Source organism: Ambystoma mexicanum, chromosome 1q (assembly GCF_040938575.1).
Source record: "Ambystoma mexicanum isolate Mex_15411 chromosome 1q, UKY_AmexF1_1, whole genome shotgun sequence".
NCBI lineage: Eukaryota > Metazoa > Chordata > Amphibia > Caudata > Ambystomatidae > Ambystoma > Ambystoma mexicanum.
In genome coordinates, this window is record NC_090922.1 from 692,951,663 (window position 1) to 692,974,163 (window position 22,501).

Here is a 22,501-nt window from a genome sequence, read left to right on the forward strand (position 1 = left end):
CTATCAGGTTCTCAGGACTGTCCAAAGCCCTTTGATAGGCTTACTTTATATCTATTCAGGTTTATCCATCTTGCGCAACCCTTGTGACTTCCCCAGCCTCGATTCACTCTGTTCATCCCTCTTCACAGTGTTACCTTTTCATGAGCGATAGTTTCCCTTCTGCTGCCCATCTAGGCAGCAATGTACTTCTCATGCAGAGCGCTGGGATTTGCTCGCTCTACTTCAGTCTGGTCTCAGCATCGGTTACCGGGCCCCAGGCCCACCATGGCTTTGGTGTGCTCTCACGAGCAGACAAGACAGTTGCTTTACTGTCCCTGACTCCTTCTCAACCCAGGCCTCGTTGTCGGTCAGGAAAGCAGCCTTCCAGCATCTTGCGCGCAGTTTGTTTGCTCTCCATGGTACCACTGGCTCTGCGGTCTAGTGTGGCTCTGCCCCTCCAGGACGTCTTCCTGCCAGGGACTCGCCTCTGCTTAGGATTCTCTTTCCTCCCTGCGTAAGATTTTCTCTTCGATTCAAAGTTCCTCTTAGTTTTATATATACGCCATCACAAACAAAAAGGGTGTGTCCTCTTCATTTGACTGCAAAGTGTGTCTCACTCACTAGTCCCCTGGGGATCTGTCATCCAGGTGGCCAGGACATGGGCATCGCTATTGGATCCAGTTCCTGGGGTTGGACCAGTGCGCGGGTATCACCTGGATGAGGGGTCTTCGGGGAGTGGAAGTGGGACACCGAAGGGTAAGACGCACTATCCCCTTCCTTATGACACCTTTTCCCTATCCTGCCCAGTAGGATATTTAGAAACTCTACCCCCCTCCCCTTTTCCAACACGAACACTTTCTCACACCGTGAGCGACAACAGACTAATACCTGACATGTCCCAACACAAGGATCAGGCAGAGTCAGGCAATTGCCGACAACTACACACACCCGACTGCCCTTTCCCTTCCCCATAGGGATAAAAGGCAGAGCATAAGAGCACACTATGAGCAAGGCCGAACAAACGAGGAAGCAGCTTTTCCAGGACGGCAGTTCAAATGGAGGAGAAAGGCAGCAAGACCTGAAAGGACATCCAGGAGGGAGTCACCCTTGCCCCTTTTAACCCAGACACACGAAGCCTACGACAAAGGAAACATAAGATCGGGAATCACAGCTGGCAAATGGTGTGACGGATGTCAGCAGTACATGAAACCTTCCTGCACTGATAGCCAAGGCAGGGAGACGCGGTTGCCATCGTGGTACCATCCTTGACTCCATTGGCAAAAGAAACGCCAACGAGTTCCGCACAGCCGGTGAGTCAGAAGAACCTGATACATGGCCCAACTGTGTTAGACTCAAGGTTGCAGTGGCAACATTAAGAAGGTTAAGATACAGAGGTCTTTTGTGAACAAACTTGGTACCAGAGATTGAGTGTTCCGGCGCCACATGGCCGCTCATTCAGAAGTCTCTGGCTCGTCCCCCTCTCCTGAACAAAGAGACTGTGTTGAACTAAAAGTGAATTAAAACTACAAGTACCAAGAGGCCATGGTGAAGGCCGACGTGACGTATCAAGGTGCTCATACAAGGGTCAAGCCAAATCCTTTGTACAATCGAAAGGCCTTGACACGTTGTTGAAGTTTTGACAATTGTGAAATTGTGAACCCGACTAAGGGAATTGTGAAACAGGCGTTCGCGCCCAGCAGAGGGGAACGCTGTGCAAACTGATTTTGTGAACGAACACGCACTTTCCATAGGCTAACAGAGTGACCCAGCGAGACATGATGGCCCTTTGGAAGTCTGTTTAAATTTGGCACGTTCTGTGGAAGGTCTGAGCCCAGATAAGGGGACCTAACTAAACCTAGGTGGTTGTTTAAAAAGACATTGAGACTTGAATATTACTAATGAGGAGATTGTGATTGAAAGGCGGTAGTGAACCCGACTGAGGAACGCACAGAGAAAAGCTAAGGGAAGTGAATCCCACATTGTAAAAAAGCTAAAGTGAATTACATTGGGTATGAACCAGACTGAGGGATGTCCACAGTGAATGGGTGGTCCGAGTCCGACTGGGGGGGGGGGCTGACGACAGAGAAGGATCGGAGCCAGGCTGATGGGGATCCAAGGGAGAAGGTTAGCCACCCGAGGTGAAGGTTACCAGAAGGAACATTTGCTTTGTTGTTTTGGCATATCAGGCCCTCTGAAGCAAGACACTTTGCATGAGAAGAGACTTGGGCAAAAAATGCCCTGATATAGAGAAGAGGAACTGTAAGATTGTGCCAGAGAAGCCCAGGAGTGTGCTTTGCTCGAGAGTCCAGCCTTGTCCCGTGCTAAAAACCTGGGGAAGGTAGGCCCTGGCCATAGCATAATGACTTATCATTTTGTGAACACTTCTTTCTTTTCTTGTGAACATTATACCACACTCTTTTGTAGCATAGCGGTAAGGATTGTCAATAGGTTTTTTAGTATAGGCCCTTTTTATTTGACTAGACTCTACTAGGGCTGTATTATTATTTGATGGTCGTAGCTTGTTCTCATCTTAGATTTAGGTTTAGATTAGGCATTTATCTCACCCATTTTACAGTTTAATAAACATCCTTGAACTGTGCTCACTTGTGGCCGTCTTGCTTTGATACCATGCCTTTCATACAGAAGTCAAAGGAATTGAAGAAATATCAGTATTCGGTGGCTTCAAAACGTAACAGACTTTCCAATTCTCATGTAGGCGCATAATGTATGCTGGACTAGGAGTTCCTTATCGGAATGGGAGTCCTTGTCCCAAGAGGGACGTCACTCTCAGTGAGATTGCACTTGCCCAACCCCTAGGGAGGGTCTTGCTGAGCGTTCTCACTACCCTAGCCTCAAAGGATGTGGTTATCCCCTCTCGGGAGAAGGGACAAACAGTCCAGATTCATCCCAAGGTGTATAAGGAAGATTCCTCGAATAAAACTGATGGGGTTTATACCAACATCTCTGCAGATGAATGGTTGAGACATTTAAGTCTGATATAAGTAGGGGATCTGCGGGACATCAATTACAGTAACTTGCATAGCCTGTAGGATTTGGCAGATGAATTCTCATTTTTAAAGATTGTTGAGTCCATAAATCAACTGGGTACCCTTAAAGCACATGGACCAGATGGGATACCAGGGATCTATACTAGTCTAATATGATGCTATGGGCCCCCCTGATATGTAATGTGATCAGGGCTTTTCTGCTGTCACATAAATTACCTGAGACGTGGCATCTTAGTGCAATCGTCCCTTTATTCAAGAAAGATTGTAGGGATATACCAAGCAGTTACTGACCCATATCCTTTAATCATGTTTCAGTGAAGATACTGGAGAAATTAATCCACAACAGATTATTGGAGTGGGTGGAGGGAGCAAACATCCTACCAGCTACTCAGTTGGGCTTTCGTTCTGGTGTGGGGACAGCAGAGCAATGTCTCTGTTTATCGTTCCCAATTGATAAATGCGATAGGGTAAAAAAAAGGGAAATTATTTTTGGCATTTGACATGGTTGATAGATCGCTGCTATGGTCCCAAATGCTGAGGCTAGGTATCAACAACTATATTCCCATACCCAAGCCTTTGTAAACTATGGCCATGTGAGGGAATGCACATAGAATTTCTGCATTAAGCAAGGTGTAAGACAAGGCTGTGTAATTTCTCCCTTACACTTTAAAAAAATAACATTTTTATTGGTATTTGCAAGGTCAGAACATTAACAATCCCCTTCCCAGCCCCCCCCCTCTCTATACCTAGAATCCCCCTATCCCCTGAATCGCTGCAAAGCTTGTCACTCCAAAGTTCACATAAGAGGGACTTAAGGTCCGAGTCTAAATGATATCCAGCAATCGGATTCTTTGGGGGCACCATTGTTCATGGAAGTCTTTATGCAGGAATTCCAAAACGATGTCCGAGTCTTCCTTAAATTTGGTGTTGTCCCCTTGTATGGAGTAGGTTACCCATTCCAGTGAGGTGTAGTGCCAGATTTTTGCTGTCCATTTGTGTTTGGTAGGGATCTTGGCTTGTTTCCACTTTTGCGCTATTAAGGAGAGGGCCGCCAGACAATACCATATAAGCTTTCCACTGAGGTTTGGTCAGGAGTATGTCCAGGAGGTCACCCAGACCTAGTAAGTCCTCCCCGCACCCTCTCCATATTTGGGGGCCAAACATTGTTTTCATGGCACTGTTTACGGACTCTCAGAACGGCCTCAGCACAAGGCAGGACCACCAAACATGCAGCCAAGAGTCTACCTCGCTGCAGCCCCGCCAACAGAGCCGAGACGTTGCAAGGTAGATTTTATGTAACTTCCCGGGGGTTATATGCCACTGTGCCAGCATTCTGGTCCACATTTCTCCGAGTTGCACCCCCCTCAGTAATTTGGGGATCCTTTGCCACACTTCCCACCACTGTTCCTCCGAAATTGGGAGGGGTAGCACATCTGCCCATTGTTTATATAGGTCGACTGGGTCTGGGCTGCTTGTGAGGAAAACAGGTTGTACAGTTTACTTATCATTTGGTGGTCTCCCGAGCTTGTCAGTAGGTATTTTTCCAGAGGGGTGAAGTCCCTGGTAGCAGATTGTTTCATGCCCAGGGACAGCAACCGGTGTCTCAGTTGGGTGTATCAGAATCTGTCTTCCTCCCTAAGCTCCATAGTCTGTTTTCATTGTTTAAAAGATTGTACCTCCTCTTTATCCATCATGTCCCTTGCTTTGGGGCAGCCTGCCTCATCCCATCTGGCGAATGCCCCCTTCTCCAGCCCAGGTGTGAAGTGTGGATTTCTTAGTAGGGGTGTAAACGGGGACGGGAAGGATGTGATGCCTGAATCTGTAACCACAGTGTCTTATATGTCACCCACTAGGGCTGTTATCTGGCTTCTGTACATATTGGGGGGCCTGTCCTCCCTGGGGCTCCACATAACTTGGGGTCAGCCCACCACTGCCAAGTCCACCCTCTGCCAGATCTTGTCGGGATTCCCATTAAACCATTCATGAATTACTCGCAATTGCATTGCTCGGTGGTACGTCAGGAAGTTCGGCGCACCCATTCCCCCAGCCCTTGTCGGCACCGTCATGATTTTCCATGACACCCAAGGCCTTTTCCCTTGCCAAATGAAGTTTACCAGTTTATTCAAGGTCTTACATTTTTTTTTGGGCAATCAAGTAATACAGCACTCTGGGTAGGATTGTCATTTTTACTACGTTACACCGGCCCATCCAGGAGATGTTGAGAGGGCCCCTTTCTCCCAGCCATGACTTTATCACTTCTAGTAGGCGGGGATAATTGGCTTGATACATGTTGCCTATGGAATTTGTGATTGCGAGGCTTCCCTCTACTTGCATGAATTGCCCTGTGTGTGGTAGGTCTGTGGGTCTGTGGATGGGTGCCCGTCTCCCTGTAGATTCATTAGTTCGGATTTTGGGTTGTTAATCTTCAGCCCTGACACTCTACCGAATTCCCCCAGGAGTGTGATCATTCTCAGGAGTGAGGAGTTCCGGTATGTCATTGCAACTATTAAGTCGTCCGCGAAGGCCATCACTTTGTGGCCCCCTTGCCCCGAACGGGATCCCTTTTATGTTTGTCTCGTGTCTGATCTTAGCTAGGAGGGGTTTAAAGTATATTGCGTATAAAATTGGGGCCACAGGGCAACCCTGCTTGGTGCCCCTGGATACCGGCATCGCCTGAGATAAATGGCCATTTATGGCCAGCCTGATGTGCGGCGACCTGTAGTTGGCCCTGACCAACCGAAGAAAGCCTGGGCCAAACCCCATTGCCTCCACAGTGCGAAACAGAAATGGCCATTCTACCCGATCGAATGCCTTCTCCGCATCCAGGGCCAGTATCCCCGCTGCGTAGGCCCTTTTATTTGTTTTTTCGATCAGGTGGCAGTCAATATTTTTGTAAAGATTTTGGCGTCTATGTTTATTAGAGCTATAGGGTGGTACGAGCTACATTGGGTCTTGTCCTTATTGGGTTTGGGGAAAAGGACCACATTCCCCTCTTCCATGGTTCGTGAGATTTGCCCCGAGCTAGAGAACGAGTTGAAGAGGGTTGTATAGGCATGAAGGTGCAATCCTTAATATGCAGCTGAAAAAGATCTCAAGAAGTATCTGGGAGACAATGTCATCCAAAAAAATGTACCAAATGTCTTTGGGCTACCTCAGCCCCCAATGAGTCAGTAGGAATAGTAAAACAAAAGCACACCCATGTATTTGATGAAGAGACACAGAGATAGAAAAGAGAGTATAGAAGGGCCCTGCAAGAAAATAAGTCGGCTGGTCTCTCACCAGAGGTTTATAAAGCAGAAGTCATCAGAGAAAAAAACAATTATAGATCCTGGTCATTTCTTCAAAAAGCCTCCCGAATGCAGAATGATGGGGAGCAGGTGCTAAAAATGCTCGGAGAAGGGAAAACAAAAAACTTCAGGGCATTAATCAGTCAATTTGAGGGTGGAACTGGCAGTTCTTTGTGTAACCTAGTCTCCGAAAGTGGGTGGGTGGAACTTCTAACAAAAATCTTTAAAGATACTAGTGGTTCCCAGTACGTAGCGAAGCCGTATACACAATGGCAATTAATGAAAGGGATATTGAAGAGGTAATTACAAAGTCCTCAGCCTCAAAAGCAGCAGGCCCTAATGGCCTGACATATTAAACACTTAAAAACGAGCCAAAAATGTGGTCACATCTACTATTCCATTTATTCAGTGAGATTCTCATGAGACCCTCATTTCCAGCAACCTGCAAAATCGCATTCGTCATACCATTTTTCAAGAGTGGGGATCTTCGAGCAGCAGCTAACTATCGACCTATAGCCCTGCTCGACATAGAAAGTATGAAGCTCTTGCTAAATGAAATGACACAGTGGGTAGAACATCAAAATATTTAGTCCCGCTTCCAAACAGGTTTCCGAAAAGGCATGTCAACATCATTGAATTGCTTGATTCGTAACTTAGTAAGCGAGCAGACAGAAGGAAACAGGTTGCTGCCCCTGTATGGAACGTGGGTTGATCTATCAAAAGCTTTCGATCAAATAGATAGGGCTCTAATTTGGAATAAATTGAGGCTTTGGGGATTGCCTGAAACACTTCTAGCAATGTTGGTGGAGTTGCACAGAGAGTCTAAATTAAGAGTCCGCCGGGACGAGCCGAGGAACCTCTCAGAAACCATTGAGGTAGGAAGGGGGGTAAGACAAGGGTGTTTGGGGGCCCCCCTTTTCTTCAATCTCTTCCTGGCAGACTTGGGTATCTCTCTGGAACTGTCTGCATTGGCCAGTCCTGTGTTAAATGGAAAGAAGATCTTTTGGCTGGCCTATGCAGACTACATTGTGTTGCTAGATAGAACACCAATTGGGCTACATCGTTTGTTAACTAAGCTGAGTGAGTATGCCGGAATCAACAAGCTCTCCATAAACCCTGCCAAATCAAACATCATGGTTTTCAAACACCCTAAAAAATAGATTAAATACTCGAACTGGGAATTAGATGGCCAAACAATTCAAAGGGTAGAGATGGTGAAATATTATAACATTCATGCCTCTCCTGCCCTTTTTAATGCTGAAGCGGAGGTCGCAGCCAAGATAGAGCAGGATGCAGCACAAATGCTTAAACTGAATCACACATTTTGTAAGTTCTCTATCTCTCGGCTGGTCAGATATTATATGGCAAAAATAGTTCCAGTAATTCTCTACGGATTGGAGGCTAGACCGCGGCTTTGGTCAACTAAGTGGGGTGTATTTGAGGGTCGTCTATGGAAGAGGGTATTAGGTCTCCCAGCCTACACACCAAGTTGGAGTCTTAGATTTGAACTCTGCCTAAAATCTCTGGGATGTATGGCAAACTGGAGACTAATCTCCTTATATCGGGAAATCATTATTGGAAAAAAGCCTACTCTCTATGGTGACGTGAGAAGTCATATGTCAAATTCTAGATCTGTAATCTTGTCATCATTGGAGAGCATGGTGATAGAGTCCCTTTCCAAGATTGACCTCGACATAGACACCCTCATCTCTAATCCTTTGCAAATTAAGAGGAAGCTAGAGCCCATTGACTGGATAGAAACAATCGAGAAAGTGAGAATGTTCTCCCCTGATAACCCCTTTTTGCGGATGGAGAAAAAAATTGGGTTGCCTCTCAAACTATCTCATGCAATCTCCGGATAGCTCAACACGTAACAACTTCTTAAGGATAAGGCCAAACCTGGTACATTGTGGAGAAGTACTGGAAAGGCGAAACCAAGGAGATAGAGCAAAACAGCTATGCACAGTTTGTACCAATCCAACAAAGCAAACACTTAGGGCATTTGTTAATGGAATGCAAAGGGACATGGAATTTGCGCATAGTATTGTTTAGGAGTTTTGAGCAACATGATGAAAACCTTGTCTCAGAACTTTTTTGGGACAGATTAACGTCAGGCTCTAACGTTGCATTAATATCTGCGGTGGTACGTGTGTTGAAAAGCTGTGAAATAATCGCCTAAAAATCTTTTGTATCCTCAGTAATGGTAAGGTTTGAGGCTATATACAATGCTTCGTATATATTTTGTATGATTGAAATGCATTTAATGAAAAGTAATGTGCTTTGTTTATATTGTAAACGTTTTGTAAAGACTCCTTGAGACATAAACAAATAAAAAAAAAAAAAAAAGAGGGTTGTCAAGATGGGAGCCAGGGCATCTTGGAATGTTTTATAGAACACTGCTGGGAAACCGTCTGGGCCGGGGGCTTTGTTTAGGGGCAGGGATCTAATCGCCTCCCAGACTTTGTCCTCTGTGATCTCCCTCTCCATGGCATCTCTCCGACTTTGATCAATTCTTTGGAGCGGGCAAGATTTTAGGAAGGTCTCTAGGATTTTCCCGTCGGGGGACTTCAAGGAGTACAGAGTCGAGATACTGCGGTCTCGTTACCCCCATGCGTCCGGATACAACGAATCGTTCCTCCAGTCTCTCTTTTCTTCACCTGCCTGGCCAGGAGGCAATCAGCTTTATTTGCCTGAAAGTAAAAACGCTGTCTCGAGTAAAGCAGTGATTTTCTGCCTGTTTGACTAGTAAAGTGTTAATTTGCCCTTTAAGGTGTCTATATTCCTTCCTGGTGGTTACCCCTGGTCCGTTTCCATTCTTGTCATCACCTCTTTCAGGCGTCTCTCTCTCTAGGTCTGCTTGTAGGGCCTTCTCCCGTTTGGTTCGCAATGCTGTCTTAGCTATAAGCTCTCCCTGCATGGTAGCCTTAAAGGCGTCCCACACAACCTGTTCCTGTGAGGCCTGGGTCTTATTCCTTTCAAAGAAATATGTGCCCCCTTCTTCCATTGTAGTTCCAGCAGCAGTAGGGCATGGTCCGACAGGGTTATGGGCCCAAGTTTCAAGCTCCGGACCTGGCCTAGCAGTGTAACGGAGACCCAGATGTAGTCAATTCTTGAGAATGCTCTATGCATGTGGGAGAAGGACATGTACCCCTTGGCACCCCCCCTGAGGTTTATTCCAGGTATCGACCAGGGTTAATTGGTCTATGCTGGTTCGCAGGCTCGGGGACCGGCCCTTTGCTGTGGGGGTCTTGCCAGCGTTTCTATCTTCCGTGGAGTGCCAGCACATGTTAAAGTCCTCAGTTACTATGAGCTGCCCCTTTGTAAACTGGTCAAGAATCTCCATTACCCCCTGTAGGAACACATACTGACCAGAGTTGGGGGTATACACTGAAGCTAACCTGAGTGGTTTTCCTCCCCATTGAAGCCGAACAAATAGGAATCCCCCTTCTTTGTCTACTTTAGTGCCATCTATTTTTAGGTCTGGTAGTTGTCAAAGTGCCATCAGGACCCCTCTCGTCTTTCCCTTGTCATTTGCCTGAAAAAGATAGGGATAGCCACTCAGTCTCAATGTACCCTCGTCTTTCAGGCATATATGGGTTTCCTGCAATGCCACTATTTTCTGAATTGGCTGGGGTGTTCAGCCCCCTAACGTTCACTGAGAGTAGGTGTGTCCCCTTCTCTCTACCAATTTCTATCTTTGTGCCCTGTCCATTTTCCCCTTTGCAGCGATCCCCCTCCCCTGCACCCCCTTCCCATTCCCCTACTCTCCGGCTAAACTCAGCTCGCCCCCGCCCCCCATGAGCTTCGCCAGGGTGGCGAGTCTTGTTAAACACCTGGAGATGGAAACTGCAGGTCGAGCAGTTCCCTTGCCCTCCCCCAATTCCAAGCGCAATGTCCATCCCTCCCACCTCCCCATGCGGTCCCCCTATGTATGTGAATCCCCCCGGGGTGTATGGATGTCACCTCTTAGGGTCGCCCTCTTGGGTCTCCCTGTCCCCATGCTTGTCGCTGGATGGGTCTTATCATTTAGTCTAGAGACTCTGGCCATTGACCCTCTGGACCTCTAGGGGGTTTGCGTCTTGGCTTTGGCTCTCCTACTTTCCTCCATTCCCTGGGTTTCTCTTGAAGCCTTTCGTGCGAAGGCCTCTTGGCTCACGCTCCTCATATTTCCCCCATTCCTCTTCAATGTTCAATATGTTGAGCCCTTCTTCCAGCGTGGATTTGCAATGTTGGCGGCCCTGCCACATGAAGACTATCCCAAAGGGGAATGTCCATCTGTAGCGAATCTGGGCCTGGGAAAAGGCCTTAGTTATAGGGCCCATTTGCCTCCTTTTTGCCAGTGCTGTCTTGGCCAGGTCTTGAAAGAGCTGAATTTCGGTGCAGTTGATTTTTACCGGGGCCGCATTCCTTGCCGCTAGCAGGATTGCTTATTTTTCGTGGTGTCGTTGCAGTGCCATTACTACTAGCATGGGCCGCTCACACTTTCGGGCAGCCCCTTAACTCTGATGTTTGATCTTCATGAGCAATTTTCCAAGTCTTCAGTTTGGAGCTTGAGGTTGTGCGTTGCAACAGCAAGCTGATCTGCTATGGCGTCGATCTTACGGGTGTCTTCCGTGAGTTATTGAATGGCGTTTTCATTGGTGTCAACTCGGTCTCCAAGTTCAGCTATTTCGCCTTTAATCTCCTATAGGGATTGGGCTAGCTCTGTACGTATCAGGCTCAGATGTGTTTGCAGGGTGTCTGTCATTCAGTCGCTGAAAACTTTGAAGCATTGTTGGAGCAAGTCGCTTGTGACTTCTTGCCTTTGGTTCAGTCCCTGGGGTTCTTCCACCCCTGGTTGATCTACTAATGACTGATCCTCGATCATCGTGGCCTCCCCTTCCCTTCGCCAGAGCTTTTGAAGGGTACCTTCTTGCTTCTTAGAAGTCCTGGCTACGGGGGTCCCTTCCTTGTGTTCTTTGGGTTTATTCTGTGACATTTTCGCTGGCTTGTAGTTGCCTGTTAGTCCTGGGTAGTTGGTCCTTTCACCAGTCAGGTTGTGGTTGTCCCTTCTCTCCCTTGTGGGGATGTCTGTTTATGCCGTGTGGGAGATGCCCGCCGCTGCCCACCCAGTTTCTGTTATACACCGAAGCTTCAGGGAGACCCATAGTAGCTGCCTCCTGGGCAAGGAATGCGCCATGGTCACTCAGTTGGGGACTGGTGAAGTGAGGGCCTCCTCTTCCTGTGACTTTATTTCCTATAGTAGGACTTCCTCTTCCCAAGTTGCTTCCCTGCATCAGGGGCCTCTTGGCCCGATTGCGCTATTGGCACGCCTGTGCTACTGTGCCAGATTGCTCTGCTTTGTGGGCCTGCTCCTCTTTGCCCCGGCTCTTGGACCTTCCCTCCAGTCCCTGGGGGCCGTGGACACAGTGCGCCTCTGGTGCTGCAGCTCCTGTCCCCTAAGGGAGGATGCTGTAAAGTCCCGGCTCCTGTGGTGGTCGGGGAAGGATTAATGGTGTCCCTTGTAGGCCTGGTGGTTGCCTCCCTGTTCGTCTCTGGGTAGCTGCTGGGGGCCACCTAGTGCCGTTGAAGGTCCCCTTACCGATGTGGGCTGTGGCCCATGGCTTGAGTGGGGGGGGTTCGCCCCCCCCCTCCCGCAGTCGATGCGGTGCTCTGAGTCTCCCAAGGTTGCTGGCTCCCCACTTAGTGGGTGTCCTCTGGTGAGTTGGTGTTGAGGGTGGCCCAGTGCCCCTGTGGCGGGTGGTGGTCCATAGACAGGGCACTGCAAAAGCTGCTGTCAAAGTATGTTGACTTTATGACCACTAACAATATGGTGGTCAATAACCGTAAATTACAAATGGTGGCCTATAGCAGAAAGAAAGTAAATAAGGTTCCATCATTGTATTTGGAGTCCGAAGCACTGAAAGAATTTTGTATATTTAGGTGTGAAATTTGCAGACACACTTTGGCATTCTCAAATTTACTTTGTGGCAGTAAGATTAAACAACCTAATCTAGGTATTGTGGCAGACCAGAAGGAGGACTCGGACTACAATGGGTCATGGTACAGATTTGTTTATTCAAATAAAAATAAAAATACCTATCCGGCCCTATCGCTATGAAGGGAGTTCCCTACCTTCTAAAACAAAAACTAAGGGTGCTCATCAAAGTTCAAAAAGAATCAGAATTCCTAGTTACTAACTGGCCCTACCACTTTAGAAAATCAAACCAAAAGGGAAATGAGGGTTGCGCAATAGCCTTGCAACAGGCTTCTTTCTGGCCTGACTCATCGAAGACTTATCTCAGAGTTCCTTTACAATGTCTTTACACACTTGACAGTCTTAATATAGAGTTTGTCGGTTTAAAATTATAAATGAAAAGACGAATTCTTCTTATGTTTTTCAGCTTTATACCAGTGGTGAAATCCCTCCAGGATTACGTTACACAACACTTCTCTGCATCATACCTTTGTGGCACTGTAAATCCCCAAATTCCTGTGGCTCTTTGGTAGGGTTATTGGTTCTCAGTCCAATTAATCTCATATTTGGGGGCTTTCCTAGCCTTTGAAACAATCGCACGTATCCCTTTCACTCTCTTGTTCAGAGAGTATGTACTCATTCGATTCTTGGACTGATGGTGGCTTCTCCAGCCATGATATGCAGTAGTTGAGTCTCCCTCACTCTGCTTTACCCGGGTCTTGTGCCCGTCCAGTTTTCCCAGCTTCTCAAACTGTGGACGTAGAAAGCTTAGTCAGTCTGTGACCCCAAAGTGTACAGCCCTTACTGGCGTCTTCATGTTGTGAGAATGTGCTTCTCTTTTCGTGCATGTCTCGTCGGTACCAGCACTCCCTTGGCTCTTTTTCCTGGTCTTGGCATCGGTTGCTGGGCACCCGGCCTACCGCTGTTCTCTAGTGGTGGCACCATGAGGTAAGACTGTTTGCTTCCCATCTTTCTTCTGTGCCTGTCCCGAGCCTCTTGCTCGGTCAGAGCACCTGCCACGTAGCCTCCAGCTAGCGGGTCCTGCTTCTGCTATGCCACCGCTGGCTTTGTGCAGCTCCGCCCATCCAGGAAATGTCCATAGAGGCTCGCATCTGTGTATCAAGGATTCTCCTCCCTCCATCGTAGTCGTGCACTACGTAGGAGGTCTCTCTCCACAGTTCTTACTGTGCTTAAATACATCATCACAATCGCAAAAAAGTGTGTCCTTCGTTGATGGCGACGTTCAGAAGAAAGTCAGCATTACCTGAAGCCAACAGGGTGGAAGGAGGATCACTGATAGTTGTGTAAAAACACGAGAACAAACAGGTTTTTCAAGTCCCATGTAAGGGTGCAGAAGGAGCAGACTGACACCCAGGTGGCATGCTTGTTGGCATAAACCTTTATGGTCTTAAACATCAAGAGGAAAAAAAAATCTATCTTGCCCTAACTCTGAGGCGTTCCCTGCCTCAACGTAATACTAAGGATTGAATCAGGATGTCTGCGTTCTGTGTCAAAAACCTGCTTCTGTCCCTTAAATTATAACTAAAGAGGTAGTAGATCTTCTCGGTCCAGAACGATGATTCCCTTCTTCTGGACAATGTATCACAGTTCCAATTGTAGGCAAAACCTTGGCCTGAGGGATTGGCTTCTTTCCCCAAGTTTCAGGTTGAAAAGTCAACAAGTAGCAAAGTTCTCAGCGCAACTCAAAAGGATAACATTCCACCTCCAACTCAAACATTCCTTATTGCTCATGGTTTTCTTCACTATTGGGTTTCTGGAGAATGACTACCTTCTCTAGTTATCTTGATCTCTGCACTTTTACAGTGCCAGGGAAATGACTCCCTTCCCCTGGCCGCCTTTGGTGGTGTTCTCACCCTCTCTGGATTTCCACACCAGGGGGAATGTCTCCTTTCCTCTGCCCTTCTTTGGTGGTGTTCTCACCCTCTCTGGATTTTTACTCTCAGTTCATCACACCAGGGGGAATGTCTCCCTGCTCAGTCTTCTTATTACAGTTCACAATTGACAAGGCCAGAGGGAATCTCTCTCTTCCTCTGGCCTTTCTCGTCATCTTCTCCACACCCAAATGTTCTCAGTCCAATTAATCCCATATAGTTGGGGGCGTTCCCATCCTTGGTAACACGCACTCGTATCCCTGTCACTCTCTTGTTCACAAGGTATGTACTCATTCGATTCTCTTAAATCCTTGCACTGATGGTGGCGATCCCAGCCTTGATAGACAGTGTTCGTATCTCTTCCCCCCTCTGTTTTACTTGGGTCTCATGCCCATTCCACTCTTTCAGACTTTCATACGGTTAGTGGCTTCTCCAGCCAGGATATGCAGTACTCGGGTCTCCCTCACTCTGCTTTACCTGGATCTTGTGCCCATCCAGTTTTAAAGAGGTTTACACACCTGCCAAGTATGGTTAGCCCTGAATGAATATTTCTCTTCATGTTATGAGGGCTATCCTCCTATCACAGTTCGCATAACCAAAAGGGAATATTTACTTACTTCTGGCCTCCCTTTTGCCCTCATGATCTTGGAGTATTTCTCCTTGTCCAATTTCCACCAACTTGGTTTCCTCTCCTGCCAAGCATGGTTGGCTTCTTTCAGTAGCTTTTCGCTGGAATAACCTCTGACCCAGTATCTTTCATTCTTCGGAATGCAGTTTGTCGCACTGCGAGCGATGAAGATCTCTCCACTCTTCCTCCCTCCGTAGACCATAGCCCTCAGGGTTCCCCAGCTCCTTCCCGCGCATTCACCGGGTAAATGGTTGCTTGGTCTGCAGGGTTTCTGGTCTCCTCTGGTTCGCCTCAGCTTCCCTTTGGCTGTTGCAGTCAGTTCTGGTGCTGTGGCAGGTTCATTGGTCTCTCCCAGGACATCGGGACTCCAGTAGCCAGCTTGGTTCCCAGCTACTCTGGAACCGGACATCGGGTTCTCCAACCCTCAGGTAAGTCTTTCTTTATTCATTCTTGGACAGTGCCTGCCACAAGGATCCTGGTCTGCAGCATCTCCCGTCAGCACTGCTCCACTCCCTTGCTCGAAGCTCCTCCAGGGGCGGACCGACGCCAGCGGTTGTACGTTCTTGCTTTTTACCTTGTGATTTTTTGCTGGCTTTCTCTGAGCGACTAGACCACTCGCTGTAGTTGTTTCCCACTTTCATCTTCATGACTTTGTGCTTCTGCCTCGTCTCAATATTACTATTGTGTTTCTCCACTGGGTGCATGGATTATTCTTCAATGTCAAATACGCAGTCCCTATTCTTCCTCGTCTCAGTACGTCTCAGGAAGGAGGTTGGATTTCCTATTTTGCACACATACATAGAAGTGTGGTGTGCTGAAGTGATCTGTGTATGATAGGAGGGTCAGGAAGGGTGTGATGAAGTATGAGAATACTGTGTCTCCTATATCAGGTAGCGACCTCACGTCCCTGGCCTCATGGGAAGGAGCTCCCCCTCGGGGAGAAGTGACGACATCCAAGGATTGGTCAATTGGTCAAAACGGACATTGTAGTACTTTTGGACTGGGAGTTATTGTCCCCAAGAGGGGAGTCACTCCCAGTCCCACTTCACCAGACCCCTAGGGAGGTTCTTGAACAGTGGGCTCACCTCCTAGCCTTAACAGGGGATGGCTCCCCTCTATGGAGAAGGCACAAATTGACCTCATTTGTCACAGTATTTTAAGTGTCTTTACTGCCTATAGTGGTCAAATAGTTCCCCCCAGCAAGGAAAGTGTACAAAGCAAAATCTCTACGTATTGGTCATTATAGGGATGGTGTATGGGGCATGAGCAGCCCTTACAGATAAGGTGTAAAAATAGGCAAATACTCCCCCAAAATAAAAATCGGAAGTAAAAATACTCCCGACAAAAATAGGAAAGAGACCCGCAAAACCTTGTGCCCCTGCTTTCACCCACACAGCTATTTTTGGACTATTTGTGCACGTAGTACGACAGAAGAACTACTATTGTTCTGCCTGATCGGAAGAAGTAAACCTGTATCTTTGCATGTGCATGCATAACTAGGTGCAAAGAAATAATTATTACTAAAACATTTCAGACTTTTCCAGTTAAAACCTATTTTTATTTGCTTATAAAAATGCTCCCATTGGGATTTGGACTTACATATTTACTCCCTAAAAAATCATTTAACTCCCAACTTTAAAAAATACGGAGTAAAATACTCCTACTTCCAAATCCTTTATGGAGCACTGGGCATAAGTAGTCAAAATTCGTTATAAATAATCGAAAGGACATTTTTTTTCAAGTTTACCACGAGTAGCTTTGTTCACAGCAGATAAACTAGTATACTGGGAAGGTTAGTGGACTCCTATTGCTGTGATTTCGCAGTTGAGCCTGGTCTAGGATTTGTGCAATTGAGAAGTCTGAAAAAAATCATTTTAAATGGCATTCTACAACTTGACAAAGTGCTAAGTATCCCATGGATAAGCTGTGTGAAGAGTTCTCTAGAGACTCTTGGCTTAAGTTACTATTTTTCTAACCCCTTGTTGATTAAAGATGCCTTTGTTTCAATATTTAAACAAGCTGAGAAAAATGTTTTCATCAGGCAGAGAGCAAATTTACTGTTAGAACTTACTTGCCATATTTGAAGTCTGCACCTTATGGATCCAATTATTTGTCTTTTGGATCAAATAGCCATGCAAGGAAATTAATTGCTTGTTTGCGTTTATCAATTGCCATTTTACTTGTATACTACAAATGTGGAACAAGGAGCAGCTCCTTGTTTGCAGATGTGACAATGTGTCTACAGAGTCTAATGTGCATCTATTATTTTTTTGTTCATTGTACATTTTGACATCTTTAATAATCACTCACCTTCGGGACTCCGTTCGGTTGACTTGTGGCTGACAAGGTGGGGGTGGTTGTGGAATATATATCAGTGCTTCTTCCTTCACTACCATCAATGCTTTGTCATTGGAGACCGATTGTTCATACCTGAGACAGCAAAACAAAGTCCACCATTATTATAAAGATATGAAAGCATCAAGATTGCTTGTCAAAGTCCTCTAATGAAACTGAACATGCCAGATCGATCTTGAAAAGCACTGCTTTTTTAATAACTAAGAATTTGAATGTAGATTACCTGTTTCTATAACAGGTCACAATAACCAGATGGAAATAAAATAAGTACATGATATTCACTGCAGTGACTTGAACTAGTAGTCCACATTATCTTCCTTGCAGACTTGTGGGTCATCCATACACTTAGTAATAGGAGCAAAGCATGTCTTGAAAAGCATAGGAAAATCAATGGAATCCTCTGCACAGATGGGTCCCCACTGCCAAAATGCACAAACAGGCTTCTACGTATATGTCAACATTATCCATTCCATTTGGGGTCCAATAGTCCAGTTGTGGTTTTACCTTACATTCTGGGGCTTATAGTTCTGGATTTATAAGGGGAAATATAAGACTACAAATCCCAGAATGCACAGTTAAAACAAGTACTGGACAAGGGTTTCTCAAATCCGCTCCGCTGCGAAGGGAGGATCAGCTGTTATCTACACCAGCTGTTAGAAGTCTGCTACGAACAGCGGAGTGTTCGAATTCATCTGCCGCCACCCAGAAGACCACGCGTCACGAAGTACCAATAAGATAGCTGCCGCCGCGTTTGCCCCAGTGACAAGGTATCAACATAGCCCGGATTGGCTCCTGCACCCTGTCCGGCCCTCCCCTCCTGCTTTAAATGGAGGGGAGGTGCGCCGGCAAGCAAAGCCATGGAGCGAAGGCCTGGAGGAAAGGCCAATCTCCTTCTCTGCAGCTCCGCTGCGAGGGGAGGTTCAGCTGTTATCTACATCAGCTGTTAGAAGTCTGCTAAGATTACCTGAGTGTTTGAATTCATCTGCCGCCACCCAGAAGAACCACGCAGCACGAATGAACCATAAGATGGCCGCCGCCGCGGTTGCCCCGGTGACCAGGCATCAACATAGCCCGGATTGGCTCCTGCGCCCTGTCCGGCCCTCCCCTCCTGCTTTAAATGGAGTGGAGGTGCGCCGGCAGGCGAAGCCGTGGAGCGGAGCTGCCGTCTGCCGGGCCTCGCTGGGCACCTGAAGGTAAGGGACATGCACCCCCTTATGCACCAACCGCCCTCTGATGCGGGACACTGGCTCTCAGAAACAAGCGGCTCCGATCGCGCTTCACGTCCGAGCGCACGCTGAAAACCCCTCCCTCTATCACCATCCGCAACGCCCGCCTGAGGGTGAGGTCGAGAGAATGCAATATCATCCCCAACCCTGCGGTCACCGTACCTAGCCACCGCTCTCTAATGAGGGCGCCAACACATAACGGAGCCTCACTCCCCAACACGACTGCTCTGCATTATCCCCATGTCAGGGACGCCCCCCCAATAATTCACAAGCACCTTGCTATCACCAGAGACACAGCGAAACGGCCGTCAGCCAAATCACCCTCCCTCCCTTGTGACTCTAATGCCAATGATGTTTGCCATGCCTCTGTGACCACTGCCCCCATGATTGCTTTTTAATAATGTTAGCACTGACTCCAGTGCCACTGCCGATTGCCATGCCTCTGTGACCACTGCCCCTGTGACAACGACACTAAATGAACCTGCTGCCACTAAGCTCGCCAACCCACCAGCTTTGATCAGCAGCAACACACCTGCCCTGAAGTGTGCCCAGGTGAACGCCCGGTCGATCCCTGCCCACACTCTTGATGTACACGACCTGATCACTAGTGACCACCTAGATCTTTATTTGTGAAACCTGGCTCCAGGAATCATCCGGCCCGCCTTCTCCCTGGCCACCCGCAACGACTACACCATCTTTAGGCAGGAGAGGGTCGGCCAAAGAGGGGGAGGTGTTGCCATTATTGCCAGAGACACTCTTAACTTTAGAAGAATGCAAAGTGACTTAGGACCCAAAGCTGAATATCTCCTAATTAAACTCCAGACCTCGCCCACCTCCACCATAGCCTTCCATCTTGTGTACCGCCCTCCTGGCCCCTCTTCTAAGTTCCAAGAGGCTCTCATACATGCATTGTCCAATAACATCAAAAAAACCTCTAAGATAGTGCTACTAGGTGACCTTAATCTAGGCCTGAATGATGGTAACAATGCCCAAGAATCTACTCTATAAAAACCCTGACCACTTTACGGTTCATCCAAACCATCACCGAGCCTACCCACACAAAAGGACGCACGCTTGACTGGGTAGCTCATCATAACTGTCCCATCCTTATCCCTGAGATCTCCCCCATCCCTTGGTCCGATCATTTCTGCATCAAACTCAACATTTCCACCACTACTGGGCCCACTAAACCCAACTTAACACTGCCAGCAGCCTTCTCTAGAAGCTCGCACAAAGTGAAAACCTCCTTCCACATCTCCTAGCTCCTGCTTTCCAGCCTCCATTCCCTAATGCCTTTAATCAAGTCATCACTTGCGCTGTAGACACCATAGCACCTCTCACACTTAAGAAAGGGAAGAAAACTAAGCACTCAAACGCCTGGTTCACCCAAGAACTCATGGAATTACGGTCATCTAAAAGAACCTTGCTTGCAACCTGGAGAAAAAACCCTAACGAAACAACCAAAACAGCTTTCAAAAACTGTTCTAGACAATACAAAGCAGCCATCACTCAGGCTAAACCTACATCCTTCAATACTAGGATTAACAATGCCAAATCTGGGGGGCGTGGCCTGGAGCGCGAACGATGCAGCTGCTCCTGTGAAGGGCTCCGTACAAGACCCGCGGCGATTAAGAAAAAATGAACCTTAAAGGGTCGGTCTGCGGCGATCCTTGGCTCATTAGCAAGGCAAACCTCTGAGGCGTTGGCTGCTGCCTGGGGAAGTGATATTACCACCCCAGAACTCCTGATTCGGCCCGTTGCCCCCCGCCTCCTGACGGGGCTTACAAGATGGCGGACAGGGAGGGATCATCCTGTCATTCCCAGAACGGGACGAAGTAAGCCTCGGATCAGATGCCGGAGGCTGAACCCAATCTGGCGTGGGCTGCCGGCTCCCGCTCCGCGGTGAATAGGTGGCCCCCTCCTCCTCCTCCCGGAGGCGAGTCAACCGGAGGCCCCAGAACAGAGTGGCTGCCTCCCCTCCCCCCATATCCGTGGTCCTGCTGACCACACAGCTCCACGAGGCTGCAGTGGCTCCCTGCCAGGGAGTCGAGGGAGAGCCGCGGAGGAGCCAGCGATCGCGACCCCCGCAGCGGGAATCAAGTTAACGCCCACCCGGGTTGACAACAGGAGCGAGGCCGCCGATGTTCGGCGGTCACGCTACCCCCTGAGCCACCCTGCCTGAGGGCCTGGAGCGCTGGGGAACGACGGGGCCCCGGCTGAAGCTGAAGAGAGACAGACACTCCTTGCACCGACGGATGGCCCGACCGACGTGCTGAGGCTATGTGGCTGGAGCCTCCGGTCTCGCCTTCAAAGGTGGCCGGGTGGCCTCCTCTAGGATTCCGTAGGGGCTGCTGCATGCCCCACTCTGCCCCACCACCCCACGCCAGAGTCCCGGCACGGATGTCGAGGTGATCCGGGAACCCTCTCACCGGCCCCTCCTCCATCAGGTGGTCTGGCTCCTTCCAGGGGCGCCCCGGCCCACTCTCCTTCAGCTGGCCTCCCACCAGCCGGGCTCACTGCCATCCCTGGAGATCCTACGTGGGAGCGGCTGACGGTCGGCTCCTCCCCAGCACCTGAGTAATGCCCGGCGGCGGGGTCCAGGATCCCACGGGCCCCGATGAGGTAGGAGCGTCCCTAAGGCTTGAATGGGTTCTAACTGGCCGCTGCTGCCCAGAAGACCTGGCGGTGCCCTCCGTCCGAGCAGCGGTCCCCTGGTGCCCCTCTTGAGCCCCCCCTTCCATCTCTTGGACTTCCTGGGGCACCCCAGCCCACTCCTGCTGCCCATATTGAGTCCTGAGTCCCGGCTCTGAGGCCCCACCAGCCCGATACGTTCCACCCACCCTCCTACAGTATCCCACATTGGCTGCACCGCTACTACGGCCCCTTTCTAACGCCACAGAGGCACGGCGTGGTGATCCTCATTGCATCGGGCAGACTGCCTGTTCACCTGAATCTCCCCCTCCCCACAAGTCGCTTTTATCCCCTGTGGGGTCCCGACCTCTAGCCTCCTCAGTCCAGAAAGTTCCATCTCGAGATCCCTAAGCATTGCAGTCACTGCAGCCCGGAGCTCCTAATCTCAGCACAATGTCGAAGCCAACGAAATCAGCCAAATCTTCGGACATCTCCACTATGCTCTTGGCAGCGGACAAGACGAAGAAGCCGGACCCTCCCCCTAAATTAACCCCACAAAAACCCCCAGAGGAGCAAGGTAAATTAGCTACTAAGGAAGACATCCAGGCCTTCATGCAGGACATCAAGGCGGAGTTCCGATCATGTATGTCAGAGCTTACCACGCGGATGGACCAGACTGATCAAAGACTGACCGAAGTGGAACAGAGGCTGGGAGAAGTGGAGGACCTGACCCAGAGCCATGACGCCACGATCCTAGACATGAGACGTGAGATCCTGGCGCTGCAGAACAAGAATGAAGTGCTGGAGTTTAAGCAAGAAGACCTAGAAAACAGGGCACGACAAAATAACCTCTGCATCCGAGGGGGCCCATCGACCATCCCAGACAAAGAGCTACCAGAATACATTGGCAATTTCTTCCAAGCTCTTCTTCCAAACATGGATAAAACCCAACTTATCCTGGACCGTACTCACAGGCTACGACCAAGACGGGGGGTGGATTCGGACGGCCCCCCAGACGTAATCACTAGGGTCCATTTCTACGCTACTAAAGAGGCCATCTCGGCCATTAGCCGCACCAAAGATGAACTTTCGTTCATGAGCTCCCCACTGCAGATTTTCCAGGACCTCTCGTTAACAACTCTACAGAAAAGAAGAACCCTTAGACCCCTAACTCTATTCCTACAGAGCCAGCAGATTCGCTACAGATGGCTTTTCCCCTCCACTCTCCAATTCACATTTCAGGGAACCGAGCGCAGAATCAGCCACCTAGAGGACGCTGAGTCCATCCTGCACCCATGCCCGCCGGCGGCCTTGACCGCTCAGACCCCTCAGCAGTCACCGGGGGTGGCGGAGCGGCTACCCCAGGGACAGCAGCAGCAACCTTGGTCGAAGACGCAGAGACGCCGAAAGATAAAATGATACAGCCCAGACCAGGGATCATACGCTGACCGATCCTAAGATGAAATCAGGAGCCAGTAACGCTGCGGGTCCCGAGCGGCCTATACCCCACTCCAAGGAGTATGTCACCAACTCACCCTC

The 22,501-nt window shown here is 48.8% G+C and overlaps 1 protein-coding gene across 1 annotated transcript in view; it reads right to left on the minus strand.

The window, feature by feature from the left end:
• ATF6 (activating transcription factor 6) overlaps positions 1-22,501 on the minus strand; it is a 946,910-nt gene that overhangs the window by 402,645 nt on the left and 521,764 nt on the right. The window contains exon 11 of the mRNA XM_069641287.1: positions 17,061-17,180. Within this exon, the coding sequence (XP_069497388.1) occupies positions 17,061-17,180 (120 nt within the window). The remainder of the gene's footprint in view (positions 1-17,060; positions 17,181-22,501) is intronic.